General features: G+C 39.8%; 1 protein-coding gene and 2 long non-coding RNA genes across 4 annotated transcripts; 2 read left to right on the top strand and 1 right to left on the bottom strand.

The window, feature by feature from the left end:
* Positions 1–361: 361 nt before the first annotated feature.
* Positions 362–3152, top strand: LOC147754841 (uncharacterized). The gene is made up of 2 exons (XR_015330497.1): positions 362–819; positions 1191–3152. It is a non-coding gene; the product is annotated as an uncharacterized LOC147754841 (long non-coding RNA).
* A 792-nt stretch (positions 3153–3944) lies between these two features.
* LOC111252723 (segment polarity protein dishevelled-like) lies at positions 3945–23922 on the top strand. Of its 2 annotated transcripts, XR_002674319.2 has the most exons (11): positions 3946–5265; positions 13899–14099; positions 14744–15060; positions 15333–15420; positions 15714–15918; positions 16157–16381; positions 16668–16917; positions 17190–17416; positions 19171–19471; positions 20391–20535; positions 21253–23922. XR_002674319.2 is itself a non-coding variant. In XM_022811044.2 (10 exons), the coding sequence occupies exons 1-10, from the start codon at positions 5090–5092 to the stop codon at positions 21339–21341; spliced, it is 2079 nt and encodes a 692-aa protein (XP_022666779.1). In that variant the 5' UTR covers positions 3945–5089; the 3' UTR covers positions 21342–23922. The 2 variants fall into 2 exon arrangements, 1 of the variants encoding a protein (XP_022666779.1); XM_022811044.2 differs by lacking the exon at positions 20391–20535 and having other exon boundaries at positions 3945–5265.
* LOC147754840 (uncharacterized) lies at positions 15100–17262 on the bottom strand. The gene is made up of 3 exons (XR_015330496.1): positions 17135–17262; positions 15467–15555; positions 15100–15251 (listed from the first exon to the last, which is right to left on the bottom strand). It is a non-coding gene; the product is annotated as an uncharacterized LOC147754840 (long non-coding RNA).
* Positions 23923–24290: the final 368 nt, after the last annotated feature.

Genomic DNA, 24290 nt, shown 5'->3' with positions numbered 1-24290 from the left:
AGGCATTGAGAGAAAAACGCTGTCTGCCTTACTTGAGAATATTAGGCGCTGCTTCCTATGCGAATTCTTTTTTGCCACATTTGGTACTAACTTAGATTTAATTTTTATAATTTATACTTGTCGTGTGATATTATCAACTCATACTGAATTCCACCGTATCTGAAGTTGAAAACCATTTTCCACTACTGCGGTTATCGTTGGAAGGTATCTATCATTTGAAGCCACGAAACAAATTTTTTAACAAATACAGTTTTCCCGCTATAATTATCTATCACATCTCGCGGGCGGTAGTCTATTCAAGTATCTGCCTGTATTGACGTTTGGCACGTTCACGCCGCCGCTGGTCGTTGTGGCACCGCTAATGCACAACGCCCGAGACCCTTGGCTCCAGTTCTGCTATTGCCAATCCGTTCATCCATTACAGATTGCCGCCAAGCGGTCAGCTGCCCGCCTCCTCAGGCAGTGATGGTTGACTAAGCCAACATGAAGTTTGTTGCTAATGGCGGCAACTTTAGTTTGTCTATATTTATTTACCTCCCCTACTAAGGAACCGGCGGAGTTCCGCTAAAACATACAGGTGCATCCAGACGTAGTTTAAGACCAAAATCTTCCAGTTTGTTTTGGTTAAATTTCACCTCCTGTTTCTTCAAGTGCTGGCTCTCCTCAAAAAAACAGCAGTCACCGCTGTTTTTTTGAGAGATAGCATTTGAAAAAAGCATGAGTTCTCTCTTGCATGTTCGCTCTATTGTTTTCTGCACTTGTTATTAGACCGATTGTTGTTTTCTGTGGTTTCGATGCTGTTCCCCTGAGACGCAAAGGGTAAGGTGTTTGCCTGTTAAACTTAAAGACAGGTGGTGATCCAGGTTTAAATTCGGGCGTAGATACATTTCGTTCTAAGAAAAGCTTTAGGAATAATTATTCGTATTGAGCTAAGCCAGCGATTTGACGTCATGCTCAACCGCTTAAACACTAAACATATAAAACGGACAAGTTTTTTATGCTTTTGATGCTGCGGTTCTTTCTTCTGATGCCTATCCACTTTTCGGTGGCGTTCAAAAGGACCTGTGTCAAAAACAAAAGAAGTTGTTTTTGACTGACAGACTGGGGACTGTGTGTATAGCATGATAAAATCGGTGTGGGTATATGATTTGCTTGTTATTGCACTTATTTTACGATCACTATCTTGGCAGGTAGAGCTAACTGGTGCCGCAGCTATTAGCTGCTAAATACCAGTAAGCAAATAGATGACAACAAATAAAAGACGGACGTAAAGAGGAATGACAACACTTGTCCGGAATGCGGCGGCGTTTTGAGGAGATCAGTTTAAAAGCCAAAACAAAATGCAGCAGAAAAAAGAACAGAACACTACTGTTACCCTGTTCATAAAGAGACAGAATAACGTTAACGAAGATGACCGCTTACAATGGTGTCTTTTTAAACATAAGACTGTCACTTCTACATTGATATATTCGTACACGAACAGACACTAAAACTTATAGTAATTATATATGTAATGCAGGAAACTAAAAAAGAATTGAAATATTGTGTTGTATATTATGGTATGGATATAGAGCTGAGGTGAGTATGAGGCCTTTAGATGAACGGCCGTGTTTCCGTCATCACATTGTAAATCAGACGCCGAAGTAATGAGAGCGCTCCCAGCCATAGTCGATAATCAAAATGTATTCTTGTGAAGAGAACATGCATACGAAAGTTGTAGAATATTAATGTATTGATTATTTTACTTTAAGAGACTATCTAATTTAATATCTTAGCAGACTAGACTGACGTTAAGAAGACAGTGATAAGAAAAATTAAAGAAAGGTTAACCAAATCAGATAATAAAGCAGCTGGATTAAAAACATAACGCCATACACCTCATAACGTATGTAAATATAGTCGTTTTTCCAGATACACTTTACCGTATGAAAAATCAGAAATCGCCTGAATTTAGAAATTATGCTACATTTAGTGAGGCTTACTGGAGTTATTCCCTTTAATTTACAGTGCGATCGAAATTCGGGCGGGCTATCTAACACGAATTGTTTGTTAACACCAAGCAAACAGCTTTGAATATACGGTAGGAATAAACGCTAGGAAGCTTAAACAAGTTTCGAAAAGAAAGCGAAACTGAATGATAAAAAAGAAACGTTTTTTCCAAATAATGTTTTACCTAACACCAGAAAATGTCTCTTTCTGTATCATAGGTTGTTTTTTTTTTTGTTATATCATAGACGTAGTATGAGTAAACTGGATGAAGCGCTGATTTGATAAAAAAAAAAACCTGAAAGCATACGATGGTGTCAAAAATAATAAATACCTAAATTAATTAATTTCTCGGTTGTAAGTCAAATAACTTAGTTTTAAAAACCTATATTGTCTCGTCTGTTATGCGATATCTTTTAAGGTAAAGACAGATTTTGAACGTCTAGCACTGAGAAGTTCTTTTCTTGAATGAACAAATATAGATCTCAAGTACTTCCCATTGCTGATTTTATTTTTTTTTCTCTTAATTGCTATATATGTATATACAGATATATGTATAAATGTGTAAAAAATGTTATATTCAGTTGATATTTTCGTAGACTAGGATTTTTCTCAGTGATGTATATACATAAAAATCTTGGTCTACATTATAAAAATTATACATTATACAAAATGTCACTTTGTTTGGTCCAACTTAAGGCTGTCTTAGAGACGGAAGATTTGCTTACATAGACGAATAATCTGAAATTAAATTACCGCGCGTTCGAGCCCTGATATGCACTAACATATAATCATCACTCGAAGCTTGAACAGCTATGGTCCTAGATTAAGTTATTCATTTACAACCAAAAATTGGCCTTGTGTTATCTCACGGCTTGCCGCATAATTTTAGGCCGCCATCTCAAGTTTTATTAGCACCCACGTCGAAAGAAAACGGAATGACACACACTTTGTAATGGATTACTTAAAATCACACAAATCCCAATGTATAATATATAGCAAATTTGTGCTTTTTTTCGCACGAAAATCAATGTAGAAACTTCGCTCTACATCCAACAGCCGCTCGATCTGTACTTTGCTTACAAACAGCAAGCTAACCTGTAGCTTAAATGAACGCATTTAGTTTACTTCAGAAGAGTCCCGGTCAATAAAATGAAATCAGATCATCCAATTGTCATCTCTTTTAGTTATGCACGGACGTAAATAAGTTTTTTTAAATAACATTTTTCGGACCTTTGGAATACAGCAAAGCAAAATTCATGTGTTAAGTAATTTTTCTATACCTACTTACCCAAAATCATTCGCAAACCACGAACACATTAACCTAAACAGATAAATAAGTAAAAACAATATGTGTTTCTGGGCTGATTCGGAGTGAAAAATTGAGAATTAGTGAGTAGTGAGGTAGACGACGGTCTTGGTCTTGCACTTGGTCCACCTTAGACGTTATGCTTCGATAACACTAGTCGTACGTAAACTGTCTTATTTGAGCTCTCTATAAAGCAAAAAAAATTTTAAATAAGCATATGTTACTGTTATGTCAAACGAGTTATATAACAGCTATCACTCACAAAGGTAAAAAAATTCCTTTTTCAGATCAGTTTACAATGAATTTATGCACTTATTTCTCCGCGTTTGCCCCGTTCAATCAAGGCCTGGCTTGAGATCCTGCACTCATTGCAGATTTTGGCTGCGCAATATATGCCTGCTTTGTGATGCTGCTTCCCATGATCAATACCCGTATTCCCGCCGTTTGTCAAACACATCCAAGCCCGCCTACTTCTTACGTCTTTTTATTTGTATAACACCGCTCTGTTTATAAACATCAACCTGATAGGCGGCGCCACTCAGTTACACGGCAAGAGAAAATAGTTAGGTAGGCGCTTTGCCCCCCCAAATTATTAACAGCGGAGACAATGTTGCTCTTTTTTAGCAGACGCTTCGCAGAAGCTGTGGTAGCAATGGATTCTGTAACGACAGCAGCACGCCAGCAGAACTCGGTCTATGTCATGGAGCTCCGAAGCTAGAGAGAGTGAAGGAGACGAAGATCTTTTCCGATCAAAAAGTGACATTGCCGCCAGTCTCGTAAACTAAACGCTATTTGCTACTTTTTATAATAATCGAGCTGCTGCTTCTGAAAATATCTACCAATACTTGAAATCTCCGGGCTTCAAATAGCGGGTCATGCCGATTCGCTCGATACTCGCAGCACACAGCAGCCACTACCTGGACTTCTTATGTGCAAGCAGGGTCGGATACCGCAGTAATTTCGTCTGCTAAACACGTCTCTCCCGAAATGATCCTCGGTCTCCTGCTGTCTTGCGCTAGTAGTACGGGCTTGGTCGTTTTGTTGTATGGGGTCACTGGTGCTTTGGTGCTCCAGCTATTTCTATCTCGGCTCCTGCTAGTACGAAAATAAAAGTGCAAGTGTTGTGTACACGGTGCTCCTATGAGGCTGAGTACCGGTGCTGCTAATCGTTGTAGCAAGCTGCTGTGCCCCGTGTCGTGTGCTGGATACAGTACATACGACATCAGATTCTATTAGTAGCCAGCCTTACGTTGGCTAGCAGTGTTACAGAGTGCATGTGAGTGCTACGTGTCGCCGATCGGTAGATTGTCAACAGTGGCTTTCGGTTCCGCTTGCTTCCACAGTTGCGATTACGACATTTCGTGTATACGTATATCTGTTCTACGAATATTAGGAGTCCTGTTATGCTCCGTTGTGTTGTCAGAGATTGCTGGCTCAAGAAGCTGGCGAAGTCAGATCGGAGTTATGATTTGACGCTACGGACCGTAGTGGAGGGCGGTACTTCATAGAGTTCGTACATCTTGTAGCAATAACAGTAGTATAACACTGGTGCGGGTAGCCCCTGCCTACTTGTCTGCATGCCGATTTTGAGTAAGTAAAATGAATTTATCTAGAGCCTAGCTTGAGCATACCTAAGCTTTGCTCCCGCCTGGCCGGGCTGTGCTCTAGCTACCAACAAGGCATGCGTAATTTGCTAGCCGAATAGTTTTGGCTAACATTTATATCGGGAGGACTCCAGTTGGAAATAGTAGCTCTAGGAACTCTGGCCAAATCTTGTCATTGTCCAGCTCCAAAATGATGGCCCAAAACGAAAGCGAAACCAAAATCTTCTTTTACGTTGACGATGAGGAGACGCCTTATCTTGTGAAAGTACCGGTACCGCTAGCTCAGGTGACACTACAGGATTTCAAAGGCGCCTTACAACGCACCAACTTTAAGTTCTTTTTCAAGTCGCTCGACGCTGATTTCGGGTAAGTCCAACTTACAGTAACAGTTACTACCCATTTCTCGACAGTGATCTACCATAGATGTTTCTTCGTCAACTGATAGATCGATAGGATACGCTTTTATTAAGTGTTAATCTCAACAGCTGATCGTAATGTTTGTAGAGGTTGTAAACGATCTAGACACGCCGTTCAGAACCCACTTCGATGTAGTTTTCACTTGTTGTATCCAAGCATAACTCACCTCTGGAGTGCGTCACCTCTAGAAGGGGGAAGTCCTCACATAGAGAAGTGTTTATGTTAATTCTCTTGTATGTAGTCGCTAATTCTACGTTCGTGTTCTTTCAACTTAACATATATCTACGATTCTTGACTGTAATAGAAACTTTATTGATTACATTGAGAGCTGCATGCCTATATTGAGTTCACAAGTTTGCTATTAAACTCAGTAGATTTGACATCGTTTAATGGTTAAATGCCATAATTGTAGCTCTTTCGGGCGTATTAGCCCTGGGAGATTGTTACCCGAGGTGCCATCTTATGATTTGGTTTACGGCTGATTCAGGGCTAATTTACTTACTTTTATTAGCTTTGTACACCTTTGAATAAGGCAAAAACTGATTTGTAAGATCTAAGGTACAGTCTAGTAAAACCGTCGCAGTTTGCGCCATTGATTGGACGCTATAAATATTATTAATTATATACAGGGCGGCAGTGGGAATTTTAGAGCAACCCTTACGTTGACTTTCGTTACAGGTATCATCTGCATGTGCTGTATAGTGGCTCAAGTCTGTCTGATTTTTTAACATGTTTCAATGGCTCTTTTGGCTAAGACGTACCAGCTTCATTAAAAGAGGTTAAACTGAAGGTGATGTACGTGTCGATCTCACTTGGACCACCGTTCAGTTCTAGAATTACGGAGTGCAGGCTTTTGAAAAATATGCGAAAGTTCCCGAACATTGCATTCAAGCCAAGCCAGTAACCTTTAGCACCATAGATATACTGTATGGATTGTTACTGCTCTGTTTAACGTCTCAGTAACTCAGTGAAATTAATTATGAAGTATTTCTTTTTAAATGGAGCAATACAACCTGCTTACCGATCCATGCCTCAAAAACCATTTGAGTAACTTTCATCGAAGGTAATGCCTCTATAGTACCTTCAGGTCCATCAGTGAAAGCTCGGTTCAGCTTCAAAACAGCTTGCGTGCATGCGAGATGCTGTTCACTGAGTGGATTGCGCGGGACCTATATAATAGGTGGGTCACGCCAAAGCTAGTGCAGGCTGCGATTCTGCTTTCATGGATATAACCTTTGTAGATCAGATGAACTCGCCTGGACATCTGCAAAGCACGGTCATGCCAACGGTCATGCCAGACATCCACGTATAACTATACAATATAAACAATGAAATGTCTTCTAATGAATCCTCTTGCCATAGGAGTTGTCTAATTGTAGCTTTTTCGCAAAGGGCGCCTTTCCTTTCGATTAAAGCGTAATATGAGGAGCACCTCTTTAAGAGTAGATAGCTAAACCCTCCATGACTTTATTACTCCAAAGGTACCTGCTAAATTTTAACTAAACTAGCAATTTCAGTAATTCTAACCACTTCCCTATTGTAAAATATGTTCTAACTTGATTTTATTTCCATAAAACGTCACAGTCCAGCAGTCATTTAAAAGGCCTCTTCCGTAATACGACCGAAGAAACTCGATCACGTAATAACGATAACCGACTCGATGAAAGCTTTTTTGCCGCACAGCCACTCCGCCAGGCAAAAAAGGATTAAGGAAGATTCTTTATTGACCCAGACAACAACAGTTAAACAAAGAAGAATTTGTACTTCTTGCCGCCCAGATGATAGCAGGAAACTTCAAATGCTAATCTATTGGACACGGCTTGCATTTTTTGCACTGTTTTAGCTTACCGAATTTATCAGGAATACCATATGACAGGCAACCGTGATAATGAGACGGCTACGACTCCGTAAAATGTGAATCCCTAATCGATCCGAAGCAGAGTACTTACTGGGCATACTATGCAGCCTATCAAGAGCTAGGGAAATTGGTTTCAAGGTAGCAGCTTATTTATCAGTCAGCAGCACATCCAATGCCAACATGTCTCTCGTTTAGTGCGTGGTACTTTAGGTGTTGCCGAAAGTTGTTCTAGAAGATGATGCGCCGTAGGTGCATGCTGCGACATTCGAATGCAACATAACACTGTTATTACTCCTGTTTTTTTTTCTCTCTTTTTGTTGGCTTATGCTATGTTTTTCACTGTTGATAATGCTGCTCGCTCGAAACAGCGCTGAGACATACGACCATAACACAACAACGTAATAAACTAGAAAACAAAGTAATTAAATTACTATCAATGGGATGAGGTGATCTTGCTGACGTGCATGGTCTACGTATTATTCCCGACAGCAGCCTACCGGTCGAGCCTTCTTCGCTGGTAACTGCTTGAATCGCGTTACATTTAAGTTGTCATAATCGTTCATTCAGTGGCACATTGCCCAGTTTAGTGGAACAAAAATTTATTATGTAGTGCGACAGTTGAACGCTTTGTTTTCAGTAATATATTTCTTAGTGAAATCGAAAATTTAATGAAAATCATTAAAGAATTGCATATTTTAGATGCTTATCATATTTTGTTATTTTCAAGCGTGAAGAAAAGACATTATACAGCGTCATTGTTTATCATAATTAGAATTGCTTGTGGCTAGCTATTATACAATGGGTACTCACTACAACACTTATTATTAGGTTTCCACACACGTTTCACTGCTTATCTTTAGCCATTTGCGTATAATATCATATGTAATTATGCAGCTTGTTTTGTATTCCTCTAGTGCTTTTGGTCTGTATGATTAATCCTTACTTCAAGCGTATCCGCTCGTTGGTTAGTAGGTTGAAGTAGTTTCAGTACGGCGGAAAAATAGCGAACGTTCAATTTATTATCTACCCCGTTATACTTCCCTGATTGCTTACAGGGATGAACGATAACTATTATCGGTTACAACGTTTTGAAACATGACGCTTTATTAGTGCAAACTATTGCTGGTTGTCTTTACGTACCGAGAGTAACGGCGAGTTCCAAGGAGCGAAGTGATGCATCGCAAATACAAAGAGAGAAAGTGTGCGCTGGCTGGAAGAGTCAAGATAAAAACAGGTCTTCGCCTTCTTCCTGCCTCAATGGGGGATCCTTTTCTCCTATACAGTGATGCTGGCATCTTTTCTAGTGGAATGCACCGACGAAAAAGACGTACCGTTCGAATAAAAAAAAATAGTACTGCCAACAGTAGCAGCAGCTGCAATAACAGCTCATGCAATCAGGGCTGGGTTTGACTATCGCTGGTTGGCCATTGCAATTCGCTTTCGTGCCAGACGTTTTGTATCTATTGTCAACTGCTGCCATTGCTGGACTACCGCATGTATGTTCAAAGAAAGAAGGTAAACCTTAACTAAAAACCGAAAACTAATGGCTAGAACTAGATATATATGCCTATCGTAACCAGACGAGACACGGACACATAATCGCACTACACCGCGGTCGTCGCTGCTGTTGCAGCCGTTTGCTGAACGACACTCATCCTATCCGCTTTTTTCACTTATTACCGCTTATCTTAGTTACTATTATTATTATTCGTCGAAATACCGTATTGCTATTGTTGGGATTGTAATTGTGATTACCGTTATGCCGGTAACAGTTGACAGCAACGGGGACATCCAGACAGTGTGGGCCGCGGACTGTTCCCTCCTGTCAGCGCCTCTTCTGCGTGCTTCGTCGCTGTTCCTTTTTTTTCCTCCCTCCGATCTCGTCGACATCGTTTCGTTCGCTCCTGGTCATTCTGGTTCTTCTAGGGCCGCCTGTTACTGTCCTGCTACCGTGTTTCCAGTGCTGCGTTCCGTTACAGCCAGTTCGCGCGACGTATATCGATGCTGGTAACGTCGCTGCGGTACCAAACTGTCAGCAGCGCAGACAGGCTTTTGCGGTGGAAGTGGTCGTCTATGTTACTGCTGAGGATGCGATTTTGGTGGGAATTCATCGGTTTGTTAGGAGAATCGGTTGCGTGTAATGTCCGTATAGTGTTGCTCTTCGTAGCTTTAGTCTTTCTCATCAATCAATTAATTTCGGCTCGGCTTATCTTGTGTTCTTTCTGGGGCTATCTTTCGTTATCAGCTTTCTTTCTGCTACCCTTACGACTAGCTGGCAGCGACCTCGCTTTTCGTCTACTTTTTCATATTGGTGCTGTCAATGAAACGCGGGCGACAGGCAGGAGATGGGTTGGTCTTGCCACGCCATTCGTGCCAGTTCGCGCATATTTAGATTTAAATGAAATGATAAAATAAGATGACCAAAGGGAAGGTATATATATTTGTGTAATAATAGTTGATTTGTACCGGTTATTACGAACAAGCGAATGAAGGACTTTCATACAACGGCATATACGCGTTTCATTTGTTTATACTATATCTTCATATGAAAGAATTTTATTAAGAAGGTGGATTGTAGCGGTGGTGTTAGTTTATTATATTATAGATGCTCATATCCAATTTTGTATTTATGCTGCAATTTCGGTGGTATCTAATTGACGCTTATTCAGTGATATGACAAAAGTAACTGAATCAGCTAATGCAGCAAAGCAGGCGGGAGTACTGCACGTTTTTGTGTGGTGTTATAAAGATCGGCATATTATAAGCTGATTTTAGGAAAGAGGTAGCGGATAAGGAATTCACGTTGAAATGGCAAAGTTTCATATAGGATCCTTTTCATGACTGGAATAGTTTCTAAAAAGAGACGGATTTTTGTCGTACTGTCGTTGCTAGAAAATGTTTATTTTGAAAACGTCATTGTTAGTGCTATCGTAATTTAAATGTTCTAGTTTCGATACGATATACATAGCAGATATGTGGTCAAGATTGAGTTGGAATAAAGTAATTCGAAGCAATATCCATACGTTTGGAATAAGACGCTTTCGTTTCACCTCGTTGACACCGAAATTTCGTTTTAGGTAACTCCAATTCTTCTGGGGAGAGAAGATACAAACTAGGTGGAAAAAATTCGTTAAGTACGTTTTCATGGATTATGAAAGCTTGCTAGTTAACCGATGACAGAGGTAATGCATTTCATGGTTATGACCCTAACTATTATTCACGACGAAGTGAAGCACATTTTTTGAACATTCATTGATTTCTCAAGCACGCCGCTCAAAAATATCGTCATGAAGATTCGTGCGAAAGTGATTTTACATGAAAATTAAACACGACCAGCCATCATAGGTGGGAACAATTTTTAAACTGGGGTAATATGCCATCCTTCATTGAATTCAGCAGATTAAAATACATGAGGGATACTTCTTGCAGCATTGATGGTGTATTGAAAAGACCAACTTGATTTTTATGTTGCGTGATGTCGTTATTGATTATCGTTATCTGGTTGAATTAGTGAAAGCGTCGTGAGTCCGAAGTCGAAAAATGCGAACACTGAGGCAGTCCACAGGCCCTTGTCGTTTATTGCATTCTAAGAAGTTTCCTATAAAGCAAGTCAAATCATCTGTCTGATCTTGATTTGATTTAGATTTGTGTAATTATTAATTGGCGTTCTATTTAAAAAAAAATATTTTCCAACTTACTGTTCACATAATAATGAGTATTTTCACACTACATATCACGTACCAGATATAATACTAGCCATAAGCTATTTGCAAATTGTATTGATACTGTCTTGCTTGGTGCGTGTATAAATATACGTAACTACATATTCTGTGCAGAACCAAAGCAATATATGGTTGTTAAAACTTATACCTAGTACACCGTAGGTTTTGAATATATGTTGCTAAACGAATTATTTAGTAGTATAGGTAGACGTAGCTGTGTTCATATAAAGATGTTACCACCGCAATTATTTTGCACGTGGTTCCAACCGTAACGCACTCAAGACTATGATGTAAACCTGCATTACATTGTAAAGTCCGTTACTATCAATACATGCTACATAATGTAAGTTTGACTAGGTATAGATGTGTTTTTAGCTATTCAAATTACAGTATAATAATAATAATTGAAAATAATAATAATAACCACGGCTTGTATTACTTTGTCATCATGATTCTACGCTATGGTTGTTCAGTTATTAGTGCATTCTACACATAGTAAAAAAGATAAGTAGCAATATAGCTTTACAGGGTGTAGCATGTTTCCCCATAAGCGAGATGGATAAATTTGAACAAGTACCATTCACTGCCACGGGACAATATACGGTTCCCTCTACAAGCTGACTCAAACTTCGATACGTGTACGTCCACTGAATATCCCAGCCCGGTCGTAACAGATATCACCTTTTATTTTCTTGCGTTTTGTACAACCATTTCGTGGTTTCCATGGTCTATTATTAAAGGCAAACCAGCCAATAAGATAGCAGTGGGCGGTTGCAACATCATCAATAAAATTCTCTGATGTGCAAACAAATTATCTTTTTTTTTGTAACTATAAATTTTACCTGTGAATTATAATCAGTAGTTTTCTTCGAACCTGTGTTGCCCGTCGGCACTGTCGTGTTCCGCTCATTCGAATTGGTTATATCGTCGAACCAGTTTAATTGGTGCTCAAGAAGTTTCCTACGTGTAAATCGATTCTTTGACTAATTCGTATCGCCTCAGTCATTAAATGTACAGGAATTCAGAATCAGATTCCTGCAGAAAAGGAGAGAACAATGCTTTTACCAAACTGCTAACGATATGCTGGGTGTATATATATATATATAGCTCATTAAAAGTTGTCAGGATTTATGACAAGAATTATGGACAACCATGACACTGTTTTCGTAGCCCCGTTAGTGTTGAGGTCATTACACATCATTCGATGGTAATGTTGACCTCTATTTCAAGTTCTGCGACCGTAGTTATCAGTCGTGTGCAGCAGCAACGGCGGCAATATCGACCCGCCGGTCGATGCATTGCCGGGTAGTCATATTGTAAACTATAATACAAACGCTTTAAGCACGTCAATGAAATGAAATTGAAGTTTCGTTCGAACTGATGGATACAACGATAAAATAAGGACAAGGGGAGAAGGGAGAATCTGTGAAACCGAAGAGGCATCATGCGATTATGACTGGTCATCAAGGCTATTACAGTTAGTGATTACTAAGCGTGTTGTTATCCTCATTTATGGTTAATACGTTCATGTTAACAGATAGATATTGTATTTTCGCTTTATTGTAGGAATAGAAATAGTACGAGTAGCGACAGAGCAACTTATGCCGGGTCATCATGAATAACATTTACAGACCAAGCAAGCGCCGGATAGTGGTAACCGGTGTTCGACGCAAAAACTCAGTCGTATTCTGTCTGTCCTCATAACGATCAATTGTATCATATACGACTTTCTGTTATGCGCGCTCGCTCCAAAAAGTGGGTGCACTTAACTACGCTATAGTATAGAATAGAACGGCTAAGCCTCAGACTGAAACAGACTAGGAGACACTACTTGCGTTCCGCAACAATTTGTATGAATACAAAAAGGTTGTTGATACAGCATAGAAACGCTTTCTGAAGAAGCTCATTCCGAAAACAGCGGATTGATTCCAGACATACAAACACACACCACATAGCCACCGACTTTTGCTTGCTTATAAATATATGTGTGGAGAAAATTAAAAAGACAATAAATGTAAAGGTTGTTTTGCGATTTAGCGAAGTTTGGCTAAAAACTTCGAGATAATGATAATTTGTCGTAAACTTCCGGGTTGCTGGGCACTGAACAAAAAACCTGTTTCGAATATATTTGTACCCGGATCGTAGTATGATACTGGATAGAAGGCATTGCTGTTCCGCTTGGACTACGCGGAATGCTTCTGTTACATTAGCAATGTGCCAATTAGCTAGGTAATCCATGCGACCACCTCGATCTAATATGACCTGGCTTAAAAGGATGAAGTAAAGCGAGATCCCGAGGCAGGTCCAGTGGGTTCTGTATTGCGTCTCTGTCATTTCTAGTACGGTTTAACGTGACCATTTAATAGTCGTTCCATAGCGAGAAACAGCAGCCAAAATACAGGCCTGTTAGCTTCAGATGAAAATTGTACTTGAGAGCACCATTTGGAACAGCACCGCGTGTTAAATATTTATGTATCGTACCTAATTTGTAAATTTCGAGTAAATTGCAATACGAGACAAAAACATTTTTCGTTTATATACTGGAACTAAATTAAAAGTGGTTGCGCCTGTTCATTTCTACATATAATCTACGCAAGCGATTTTGCTACAAAAATGTTCTCATATGATGCGCATTCATTCTAATTATGAAATTAAGAAAATGTTAATTCTATGTACACACATTGTCTATGTATATACATTGCGTTATACTATGATTGTCGTTACATCCATCGTGTAACGTACGCCTCTTTACTAGCCTATATCTCTAATTTTCAACCTTCCTTTCGCTCTAAATTATGTGCCACATATGGAGACATATTTTAGATAATATAAAATAGTTGTTTACATGCATATCTACTATGACTAGTAAGCTCCCTTAATGGCATAAGACTTCTCGTCATATAGGACACCATCAATAAGTTACATTTGTGACTTCTCTCTGTGTGGTTAAATTCTAAATGTTGTCTTGATGCGCTACTATGCGGCCGCTTACAACGATTCAGCGTGGTGAAGGAGGAAATCGTCGAGGATTCAGCCGTCCTGCCAGCATTCAAGGGTCGCGTCGTTTCGTGGCTTGTGTCAAGAGACGGAAGCAATGCATCCGACAGCGCCTCACAGGTGACAGCATCGACTGGCGCGACGGACGCCAACGGAGCCGCAATCGGAGAGGGTCGCTACTACAGACGTCAAAAAGAGCATCACAGGTAAGCTGTAGGGCTATCTGCATCAGTAATGACATGCAGCATCAACGGGAACGCCCTCGTTTAAAACAAAGGGGTTATTTGCGAATAAGAGGAGACAGGTTGATAAATTGGGCTAGGTTGGTTTTTTTTGAAAAATGTTTCGTCACGGATTATATACATATATATTATCAGCGATCTTTGGCCAAGCTTGTTTTTAAAGAATTTTTGACATTTGTATTTTTCACCACAGAATGAAACTTTTCTTGGTCCCTAAGCAGTAAACGTTTTACACATAGTTAGAATCTTATTAGACACACACATAGCCAAGCGTTTTCGTTGCCGCACTAACATCTCCAAAGATAAATGGTAAAGATAAGGTGCAGCTTTCTTTCAAAGTTTCAGTTTTCTCTTCTGGGGTATCTAAATCAGAGCCTATTTTAATAGGCGCTTTTTTGAGACCCCGCAGTTACGCCCAAGCTGTTTATTTGAACCTCATCAGTAACGCCAGAATTCCCTACCAGCCGTGCAAATAACCTCAGTCACATGATTAAATATCTTCATTAGTTAAAATCCAGGTACAGAACCAATACCATATTTATTTTACTTAGCTCGTTATCCCTTATGTTGCCTATTATACGTAACTCATTTCATTTGATTTCTCTCAGATCAAATCAGTTACCGCCTCACAAAGACAGAGCGTTAGACCAGAGGAAGTATGACTATGACTCATCCTCGGTAATGACTTCCGATGTGGAATCTTCAACGGTGCTCGACTCTGATGACGATTCGGATCTCACCTCTCGGATGAGTACAACGACCGACGAAAGCAGTGTTTCAAGACTCTATCATAGTCGACAGCAGCAACTCCGACGACGACGGAGGAAGAAGCTCACCCTGATGAGTGGAGCGGCGAGCAGTACCATGTCGAGTATTACGGATAGTAGTGTGTCTTTAAATATTATCACAGTTACATTGAATTTAGGTGAGTTTGAGAAAGAGACAAAGAAAAAAGGCCCCATTACGAACTTGTATTTATTTCGTTTACAGTAGTTTTATTTCTTTGCTTGGTTCATGCTGGATAGGATTATCATTCAACTTTTATTAAGCTGTAACACTAGGAGTTGCACGTCGATAGTATTGATGATAATAACAGCAGCAGCAGATTCCCATAAACTGAAAAAGCAAACGATACAAGAGTTTAATTTAACGGACGGAATTAATAGCTGTTCTCATATTGGCTATAAATCATTACAGATTCCGTCAACTTTCTTGGTATCAGTATAGTCGGGCAGTCTAATCGCGGAGGAGATGGTGGAATCTATGTAGGGTCAATCATGAAAGGGTTAGTAGCGCATTTCCCGGCAATTTGAAGTGAAATATTGTGATACCTTATCCACTAAACGTTTGCTGGTCCTTGTGGGTCTTGCAGGCGATTGTACTGCATTGTTCGACGTAAACGTTGACAACATATGACAAACTGCAAACGTGTAACATAACGTCAATAACGTATAAGTGAAAGGAGTAATGATTGCCGGTGTAGCTTTTGCTATGCAGCATATAGTATACAATTTGCGTAAACTTTAAATGCTTGATACAGGGTTTTACATAAACTCGATAATCTCGGTTACATTTCAGAGGTGCGGTAGCTGAAGATGGTCGCATCGAGCCGGGGGATATGATCTTGCAGGTAAATGACATCAGCTTCGACCAAATGTCCAATGACCATGCCGTCAAGGTACTTCGTGACGCCGTACAGAAGCCCGGCCCAATTAAACTGGTGGTGGCTAAATGTTGGGAACCTAACCCAAAAGGCTATTTCACTATACCACGAACGGAACAGGTAACGTTTCTGATTGCACACGTTTTTTGTTCCCAATGTGCGAAAAGTGATTTCTGCATAAAGCAAGTCCTTCGCTTAGAATATGCTACTCACAGACGTTCTGAAATTGCCTTTCCAGATGTTTGTTTTTTTTGAGCGTCTGTCCCAAGGTATATGTGGTTGTTTGTGGCTGAACTTAGAAAATCGATCCTGTTAAAGAAAAATTTGAATTTAGTGAATTCATTTATGTGGTTCGTAGGTCCGACCAATCGATCCTGGTGCTTGGGTTGCACACACGGAGGCCGCTTTAGGCTGTACCCCTCAGTTCCTCGGGCCTGGTCAGGGTGCCTGCGGAGAGTTACCTCCACCATTGCGTCCACCATCGGTATCAACTATTACCTCATCATCGCTAGGCACCGAGCACGACTCAAATCCCCTACTTTCACTTAGTGTAGACGATACGCCAAATAGGCATATCACCGAGGTACGTTGGATAGTTGAAGCTTGTAGGGCTATCCTTGTCTGTCCACGACAGTTTGTCGCATATTTGAGGTTTCGAAGTTAATTGAATACGCACCAGTGAACTTTATGTGTAGACGTAGCATTAGAAAGTAGCTCTGGTATTATAGCTACCATGTCTTGTTTTGTGTATCATTTTGGTGTGTGAAAATCAATGATAGTATTGTATACTGAGCTATCGTATAGACTGCAAGGAAATGTAGTGAGAGTGTTTTGGACCTTTTTGTCGGTACCGCGGCTTCATGCTGTAGGCGATGGCGTCTCCAGATTCGGGTTTGGATGTGCGAGACCGTATGTGGCTTAAAATTACGATTCGAAACGCGTTTCTTGGCAGCGATTGTGTCGACTGGCTGCTCCATCACGTGACCGGTTTTCGTGATAGGAAGGATGCAAAAAAGAAGGCGACTAGATTGCTCAAAGAGGGCCTTATCAAGCATACAGTGAACAAGAGTAGCTTTAGTGAACAGTGCTACTACGTCTTCAGTGATGATATAGTTAAACGTGAGTGGCTATACGTTAAATTACAATAGCGACTTAGATCCCCTGCACGAAACAATCGTAGTGAGCCTTCCAAAATAAAAAATATTTTTTTTTATTTTGGAAGAATGTGGAATCATCCTTCAGCTGTTGGCATTGTTCCGATTAGGTCAACTGTTATTTAAGAGGTTGCATATTAAATGTTTGCAGTAGATTCACAGACGAATAAATAACTACTTACATCTGGTAAGGTTTTCCTCTTAGATACACGCAATTTTTCTTCGTTTTCTTTAAAGGTATTAACGATATGCGACTGGATACTGGTGTTGGGGTTGAGTTATCTGCGCCGACGGGCTGGACTATTCCGACGGCGATGCCGCCTTACACAGGCCAGTACACGCCACAGCCGTTCCTCACGCATCCAGCTCCTCCACCCGCTCATAACTTAACTCCTACGTACGCCCAACCGACGCTTCCCACGGCTTACGCCAACGAAGCCAGTTACGTTAATTTCGGCAGAGAGGTACGGCGAAATAGAAGACGAAGAAAATGATAAATAACAGTCAAGTCGACCGAGTGCGCCATTACGACAGGAAAGACATTATCGGCCATAGATTGAGCTAACTCCACTTCCCTCTCTACCATTAAAATTCTTTTTTTCAACATATATCGGCATGTGGCTTATATAACGCTCCTCGCAGATGGAAAAATATCCAATATAGATCGATATGCTTGGATCGCTGCTGTGCATGAAGGAGGCAAGCGCATGATTTACTCACAGTCGTGAACTATGAAGTGTTCGAACGTGTGGTAGGCAATGCAATTATCTCGAACGCCGAAGACTTAAAGCTGATCTCATCACGACCATACGCGAATAGAAACGCCTATTCCGCGGTTAATTTCCTGCTGGGCTTTCGGAACGACACTGTCTGGACTATCAAAAAATAACATTCTCGTAGATGTCACTCACAGCGACTGCAACTTGAAAAGCGCATTTAAGGCTGTCCAGTCCGTTCTACCTTCAGTGAGAGTCTAGCCTCGGCTCATCACACAGACCTGTGATATCCTTCGAATGAGGAAAAGCGAAATATTAAATATCCACTAAAACAAAATTGGAGACTCACTTTCAAGACCACGATGTTCAACTTCTGCCCTACAGACCATATTTTATTGCTGTTGTTCAACTTCGCTAAGCCCGTCCCAAAGGATCTGCTTCAGCATGATGCGTATCCAGACAGCGTTAAAATACTGATGTCTGTTAACAATGTCAACTCCTGTAGTGTGTTGCAGATAATTCTGAATAATTAAATAAATTAGTTAGAATATATGGGATTAAAGACCTCGATGTAAAAATTCAGAGTGATTCATCTGGGTAACGAAAACCTAAGTTAGGATACAAATATCAACCATAAAGTGAGATTCTAATAAAAATTACCATAATAAAAGATTTAGAAAGTCGGTTCTCTTTCTCACACTCGTTCAGCGAGTAGATTTGGCTATTAAAAACTGCCTACTTATGTACTGATAAATTTTGAGATCATTTGCCGTAAAGTTGCCTTGCGTATACTTTACACATTATACTGTTAGTTATGGGGATATGGTCTGGGCGAAGGATATTAGCCACTTTAATAAAGTACGGGGGGGATTTTTTTGTAGAATTAAAGTGATGCGCAATTAAAATTACCTGGCACTCAATGTAGCTACAAATTAAAAAAGAACTCAGGTGCTGTTTGTTTATGGCAGTATGAAAACAGCCGACACAAAAAAAAACAATATTATTTTGATCATACAATGAAGAGGTATAATTTTATTGTTAAGCGCAAAGAGAGCATAGGTGTACAACCTTGTGGCGCGTAGCGAGTGAGCTAACCTGATAGGCCATTTATTAATATAGTTATATTAACCTGTATATAAAGTAGCATTATTTCATATTACTTATACTAACTGATAACACTATACTAATTGTAGTGGTAAATGATTCTGTTTGTTTATATTTGTGTCAATACTTGATCTGTTGTACTGCGGCTTATATGGTTGTCACCAAAAATAAATAAGAAGTACTTCCCACCGAAAATGAATCGACGTCTTAGCCAATATTATTTTAGGGAAAAAATATGTATATTCATTGACTAGGAAGTTCACAGAGATCAATTATAATCTTACATTAATAAAAATACAATAAGATAATGATAGTCAATGTATTCTCATGCCTTTGTGCTTGGGAGTGTATAAATGTCTAACCTCTTTTTCAATTGTACACCTTCATTGTTATTACAGGGAAGCGTGAACAGTAGTGCGGGATCAGGGGGTAGTGGAGGTGCAACCAACGGTCAGTTACTACCCGCATTGCCAAAGCCCGCCGTTGCAGTAGCTGTACCGCTGGCTGTGGGTGGCCGATCCTCTTCGGCAAGTTCGACGAGCTCTTCCTCATCGGAGCACGACTCTCAATCGCTTCTGGCTGCCCCTACATCAGCCATAGCTCAGGCGAACGCAGCATCGACAACAACTGCTGGTCAATCGGTGCTCCGGCCAGGAGCTACGGGCGGAGTCCTTGTCACCGCTCCGCAGAAAAGCGCAAGTAGGGATAGTTTTCATAAGGCGATGAATAGTAGCACCAATGATGGCGACATCAGCACCGGTGCTCAGAGTCCGTCAAGTTTTGTCGACTAATCCTATTGTTGTTTAGTTGGCTAATTAGATTTGACTCGAACACCAGCTGGGCATGTCACCCCCTAGACCCGCCTCGTTCTTCTCGTCTCTTATAGAATGCCTGTGGTTACCTGCACTCAAATTATACTTTCTGATGATCGTGTCTTCTAATCAGATTGCCCATGCTAGACGATGGACGTTGTATAAGTTACGTCGATTTTTCATAGGTGTTGCCTTCCAACGCATGAACGCTCAGCCTGAACCAATCACCTGCGTACGTACCGTGCACATGTCGCAGTCTGCTTTTTTTTCTCTACTTAATATGCAGCTCTCCATTAGCATGTTTATATCGGGGTGATTCCGAATCACATTTTGTTAAATAGTTTAGTGCTCCTGAACGTCTGTAACATTCCAAGCTCCAAGACTTCAAACGAAGTCTACCCCCACAGTCTATCTCAGACGTAAATACATGCCCTCATGCCAAAGATCATGAATACAATAGAGGCATGTGAACCGTCGAGGTTCGTGCTACATTCTCTACCAACCGCTACAGGAATGGAATACCTTTAAAGAATTCATCACCGTATCTTCGACGAAAGTGAATTTAAAAAATCTTCTAGCTTCAAAACTTTAGTAGCGGCCTTAAGTTTTTTTCTAATCCATACTTGTTCTTCCCCACCTCGATTCGGGGTGAACTTTTCTGTCCACCGCTTGCTTAACCTAGACTTTCAACTTTCGCCATTTTCTATTTGCTTTTTTTAGGTTTGGTTTTCTCATTTCTTTTTTCTCAACTAAGTTCCATTGTAGCCTTGGTTATATTGTTTGGCCTCAATCTGGTTCCTGTTTAGATGGCGATATGCCTAGCAGCGGTACAGCCAACGACGGGCACAGTGGCTATATGAACTGTTAAACCGCCTCATTGAGACGACGACATGAGCCTACTCGTACGATGACGAGTATGTGGAGAACAAGACGAATTGGAACAACCATTGGGTTGGTATTCGTTTGTCGTTCCAAATGCCTTAATGTAACTTATATGTATCTGAAATGTGAAACGAAGCTGGGATGTTGGTTGTGATGTTTGTAGAACACGTCATGAGTCTAGTTACAGTTTATCTCGACTCTCTTGTCGTGTCCAACTGCATATGAACGAGTATAATCTTTTGTACAGAGCGAGACGGATAACAAATTTAGGCGCACACTTGGGAAAAGACGTAAAAGACACAAAACGAAAAAAAAAAAATAGGGTGAACTTAGCGGAAGTGGTGTTGAATAATGAAAATAGCAAACCTAGTTTGATTGTTACTTTACTTCGTTGTTCTAGGTGGAAGCGCTTTATTTTTCTCTTTTCTTCATAAGGCAAACAAATTATTGTCGTTCTCTCCTGTATGGTCAATATTGTTAAAATGTAATAATTTATAATAATTGTCAATTCAGTTCAACGGATTTCCTTAGTTTGTCGCAGAACGCGGGGGCCCTGTCGTTACCCAATCCAGAAATGTTTTTTGTATGCCTTGGTGCGTCTGTATGTACTTGAATGCTGTGCGTGAATGACTTGCCAGTACAATCATAATAAACAGACCCCGTGATCGTGAAGTCGACATATACTAGACCACATGTATGAGCAAATAAAGATATTACTTTTTTACATCTACTATTACTCGGGAGACATTTATCTACTATTTATTCCCTATATGTCATTCATTTCAGGCAAAAACGACCTGCTGGAAGAAGAAGACGATGAGCTGGACGACGAAGAGGATGATATCTATGAATATACAGATAAGGGCGTCGTATAACGGTTGTCATCCGCTCATTGTTGGGAAAACTATACGCCATTCGTGTATTGCCACTACTTTTTGCGAATTCAGCGAAGCATGAATAAACGTTAGAGGGAATGCATCTGTTGAATTTAATGAGGAACCCATTAGGCCAGAGACGAAGATCACAGGATAAACAAAATCAAGTGTGTTATCAATTACACGCCCCTGCTAAGGGGAAGCGACAGTTTTGGGTGCTGTAGACTAGATCATGCCATAATCGCACATGTTTCTATGTTCTACTAATGCTCCTTAAGCCACGACCATTAATAGACTCAACGCTGCTCCAGCGTATGCTTCGTTTCAAATTTTCCAAGGCTCTGGCATACCTATGTATTATACCTTGTTATCTATAGGCTTCAAGGATTTATGTTTAAAATTAAATGTTTGCAGCACGTCCTAAAGTGAACCTCTCGTTAAAGTGATTGATGTGTGTTTGTATAATACTACGCTTCTTCGTAGAACCTGTTCAGCTTTAGGATCACATCGGTTTTTATCTATACGAACCAGAGTATAAAGCGTATAACTATGCTCGAAAATTTGTCAAAATCAACTGGTGCTACACAACTTGATTGTAACTAATAGGGTGATTAAAATGAGTGGATGGCTCTGAGATTTGCTTACATGGAAAAGAAAGGATTGTTTGAATCATTTTTTACTGTTCACTGTTTGCTCCAGATTGGCGGTATCACTAACCTAAAGTATTAGTACATTACCTGTCGAAGCTTTAGGTCAAGCTAACAAAAAAGCAGATCCCTGTAGAAAGCTCAAAGAAAAATTACTGGAACAAAGCAAGAACAAAGGAAAATTTTGACACATTTAGCTGGGCCATATTGGATAGCTGGGTCGTTGTTTGCTGGTTTTTGAGGTCTACATAGAGAATATGGTATTTCGTTCCTTGGAGCAGAAACTTACGTCACTTAGAGTCTCATTGTACCGTACCATATTTGGTTTGAACTAACTGAAAAAGACAAACTTATTTGAAAAAGAATAAACCTAAGGGGCCTACGCGATGAACGAATATGCAGAATTTCGATAGATGAAACATTCTGCCTATGCTGCATACATGATGCAATACGTGGCGAGGAAGCTTGAGAACAACAACGATTGCGTAGATTTACAGTATATATAGATGTACTAATAAATCATAATAATAGGAAAAGTATAAGTACACGATATATATAATGATGATTACACGCATAAGCATTCTAGTGCATATATAGCAATAGAAAGGTATCAATGGTACATATAGAAATGAAAAACTATGGTATATAATATTATTGGAATGATTATATTTATATTATCAGTATAATAATGCTAATAAAAAGAATGACTAATAAGCCAATGTACAGAATCGATGGATGAGGAGAGGTAAAAAAACAAATGAAAGGTAAAAAACGAAAATGCAGGGCTAACCAGAGGTCAATACAATCACGATATGATGGGCCAGCGTGTAGATACTGTGTAAAAACTGGTGGCTTTATTAATTTGCACCGAATAGCTTTGAACACAAAAGGTCCATGCAATCAAACGGAAGCACACGAAAAAAAAATTTCTCGAATTGAATTGCTTGTGACGCCTTTTCATTTGCATGTGACATGTGACTTTGAAACGGTCACTTGACATATGAAAAGTCGTTTGTGAATTGATGCAAACATTGGTAACAGGTTCCAAAGAACACGAGCTCATCTAGATTAATGAGGCTTTAACCACCTGAGAAGGAAACTACGGTGTAGCTTTGTAATGAACAATCATTGATGGGTCACTACAGCAGCAATGTTATTTAAGAAAGCGGGGAATTCGACAGCACCGATACGGTCGTATTTGGCTTTGTTGTCAGCCAAATTGCTTGTCGACTCATATAGAGAAATGGTAATATATTTATTCTGGCTGGCCCTGTTAACCTAATGAGAAATTAACCAATTTATGACTTACATAACTAGATGTGGCCTACAGAAATAAAAATGGACTTCCACTAATATGTGTTCTGTTTAGTAACAGACGCAATCTCAAATACGGTTTGCGGGCTTTATAGTTGTACTCTCTGAAGGCACTGCCTACTTATCAGTGCCATCAGGTACTTTCTGTAGGATAGAACCATCATTGCAAAGAATCCATGTGTTTATAAAAGCCGGCAGTAGATTGTCGGGTAGTAAGTTTACGCTACATTCAAACTAAGAGGGTGAAGGGGAAATTGTCCAATTAAGCAGGTTCTTTCTCATGATACGAAACACTATACTTGTTTATGTAAAATATTAGAAAAGCAATGCTGATGGCGAGTTTAATTCAGTTCAGCATGTCAATTATTATTTATGCTCGCAGCAATTGAAAACACTGGATTCCAAACAAACCGATAGACACAAACATACATGCAGACAAAACTTAAAATTTTGGCGGGGATTTTTAAACACGGAAGCATCGAACAGCGAACAGAGGTATAATCAAAGGAGGCGAAGTAAACAAAGTGAGAGAGAGACTGTGAAGAATCATAAACTAAAGGACAAAGAATTTTTAAATAAAAATATAAAGAGACAGAAAAAAATAAGAAGATTTACATTTATGCGTGTACGTGTCGTTTTTTAGATGTACACTTTTACGAATGAGGACAACATTATTAGTGAGGATACTAGTATAGTTTGTCGAGAAGGGATGTATCAACTAAAGGTGATGAAAGCTATTCGGAAACTTCATATGTCATCTGTTGGCGTATATCTAACATGTAATATGGAGAATTTGTGTGAAATCTGGGCAAAGAAAACAAATAAGAGAATAAAATGGACGCCACGATGAGAATAAAAAAAAGTAATAAGTACTGATCATACTGAAATAAAAATGATGACGGTACAGGTAAAATATTTCTGGTTAGTTATTTTAGCTCATTTTCACGTTAATTGGTAACCTATAAATTACGAAGAGCTTTTGGGTTTG

This window comes from Varroa destructor, unplaced genomic scaffold (genome assembly GCF_002443255.2).
Source record: "Varroa destructor unplaced genomic scaffold, Vdes_3.0 BEIS01000006.1, whole genome shotgun sequence".
Lineage (NCBI taxonomy): Eukaryota > Metazoa > Arthropoda > Arachnida > Mesostigmata > Varroidae > Varroa > Varroa destructor.
This window is presented reverse-complemented; position numbering and strand designations above follow the sequence as displayed.

Coding starts and splice junctions, on each gene's coding strand:
- LOC111252723 (XM_022811044.2), top strand. CDS start 5,090: ATGATGGCCCAAAACGAAAGCGAAACCAAAATCTTCTTTTACGTTGAC. Junction 5,266..13,898: donor TCGCTCGACGCTGATTTCGG/GTAAGTCCAACT, acceptor ACAACGATTCAG/CGTGGTGAAGGAGGAAATCG. Junction 15,061..15,332: donor CACAGTTACATTGAATTTAG/GTGAGTTTGAGA, acceptor AAATCATTACAG/ATTCCGTCAACTTTCTTGGT.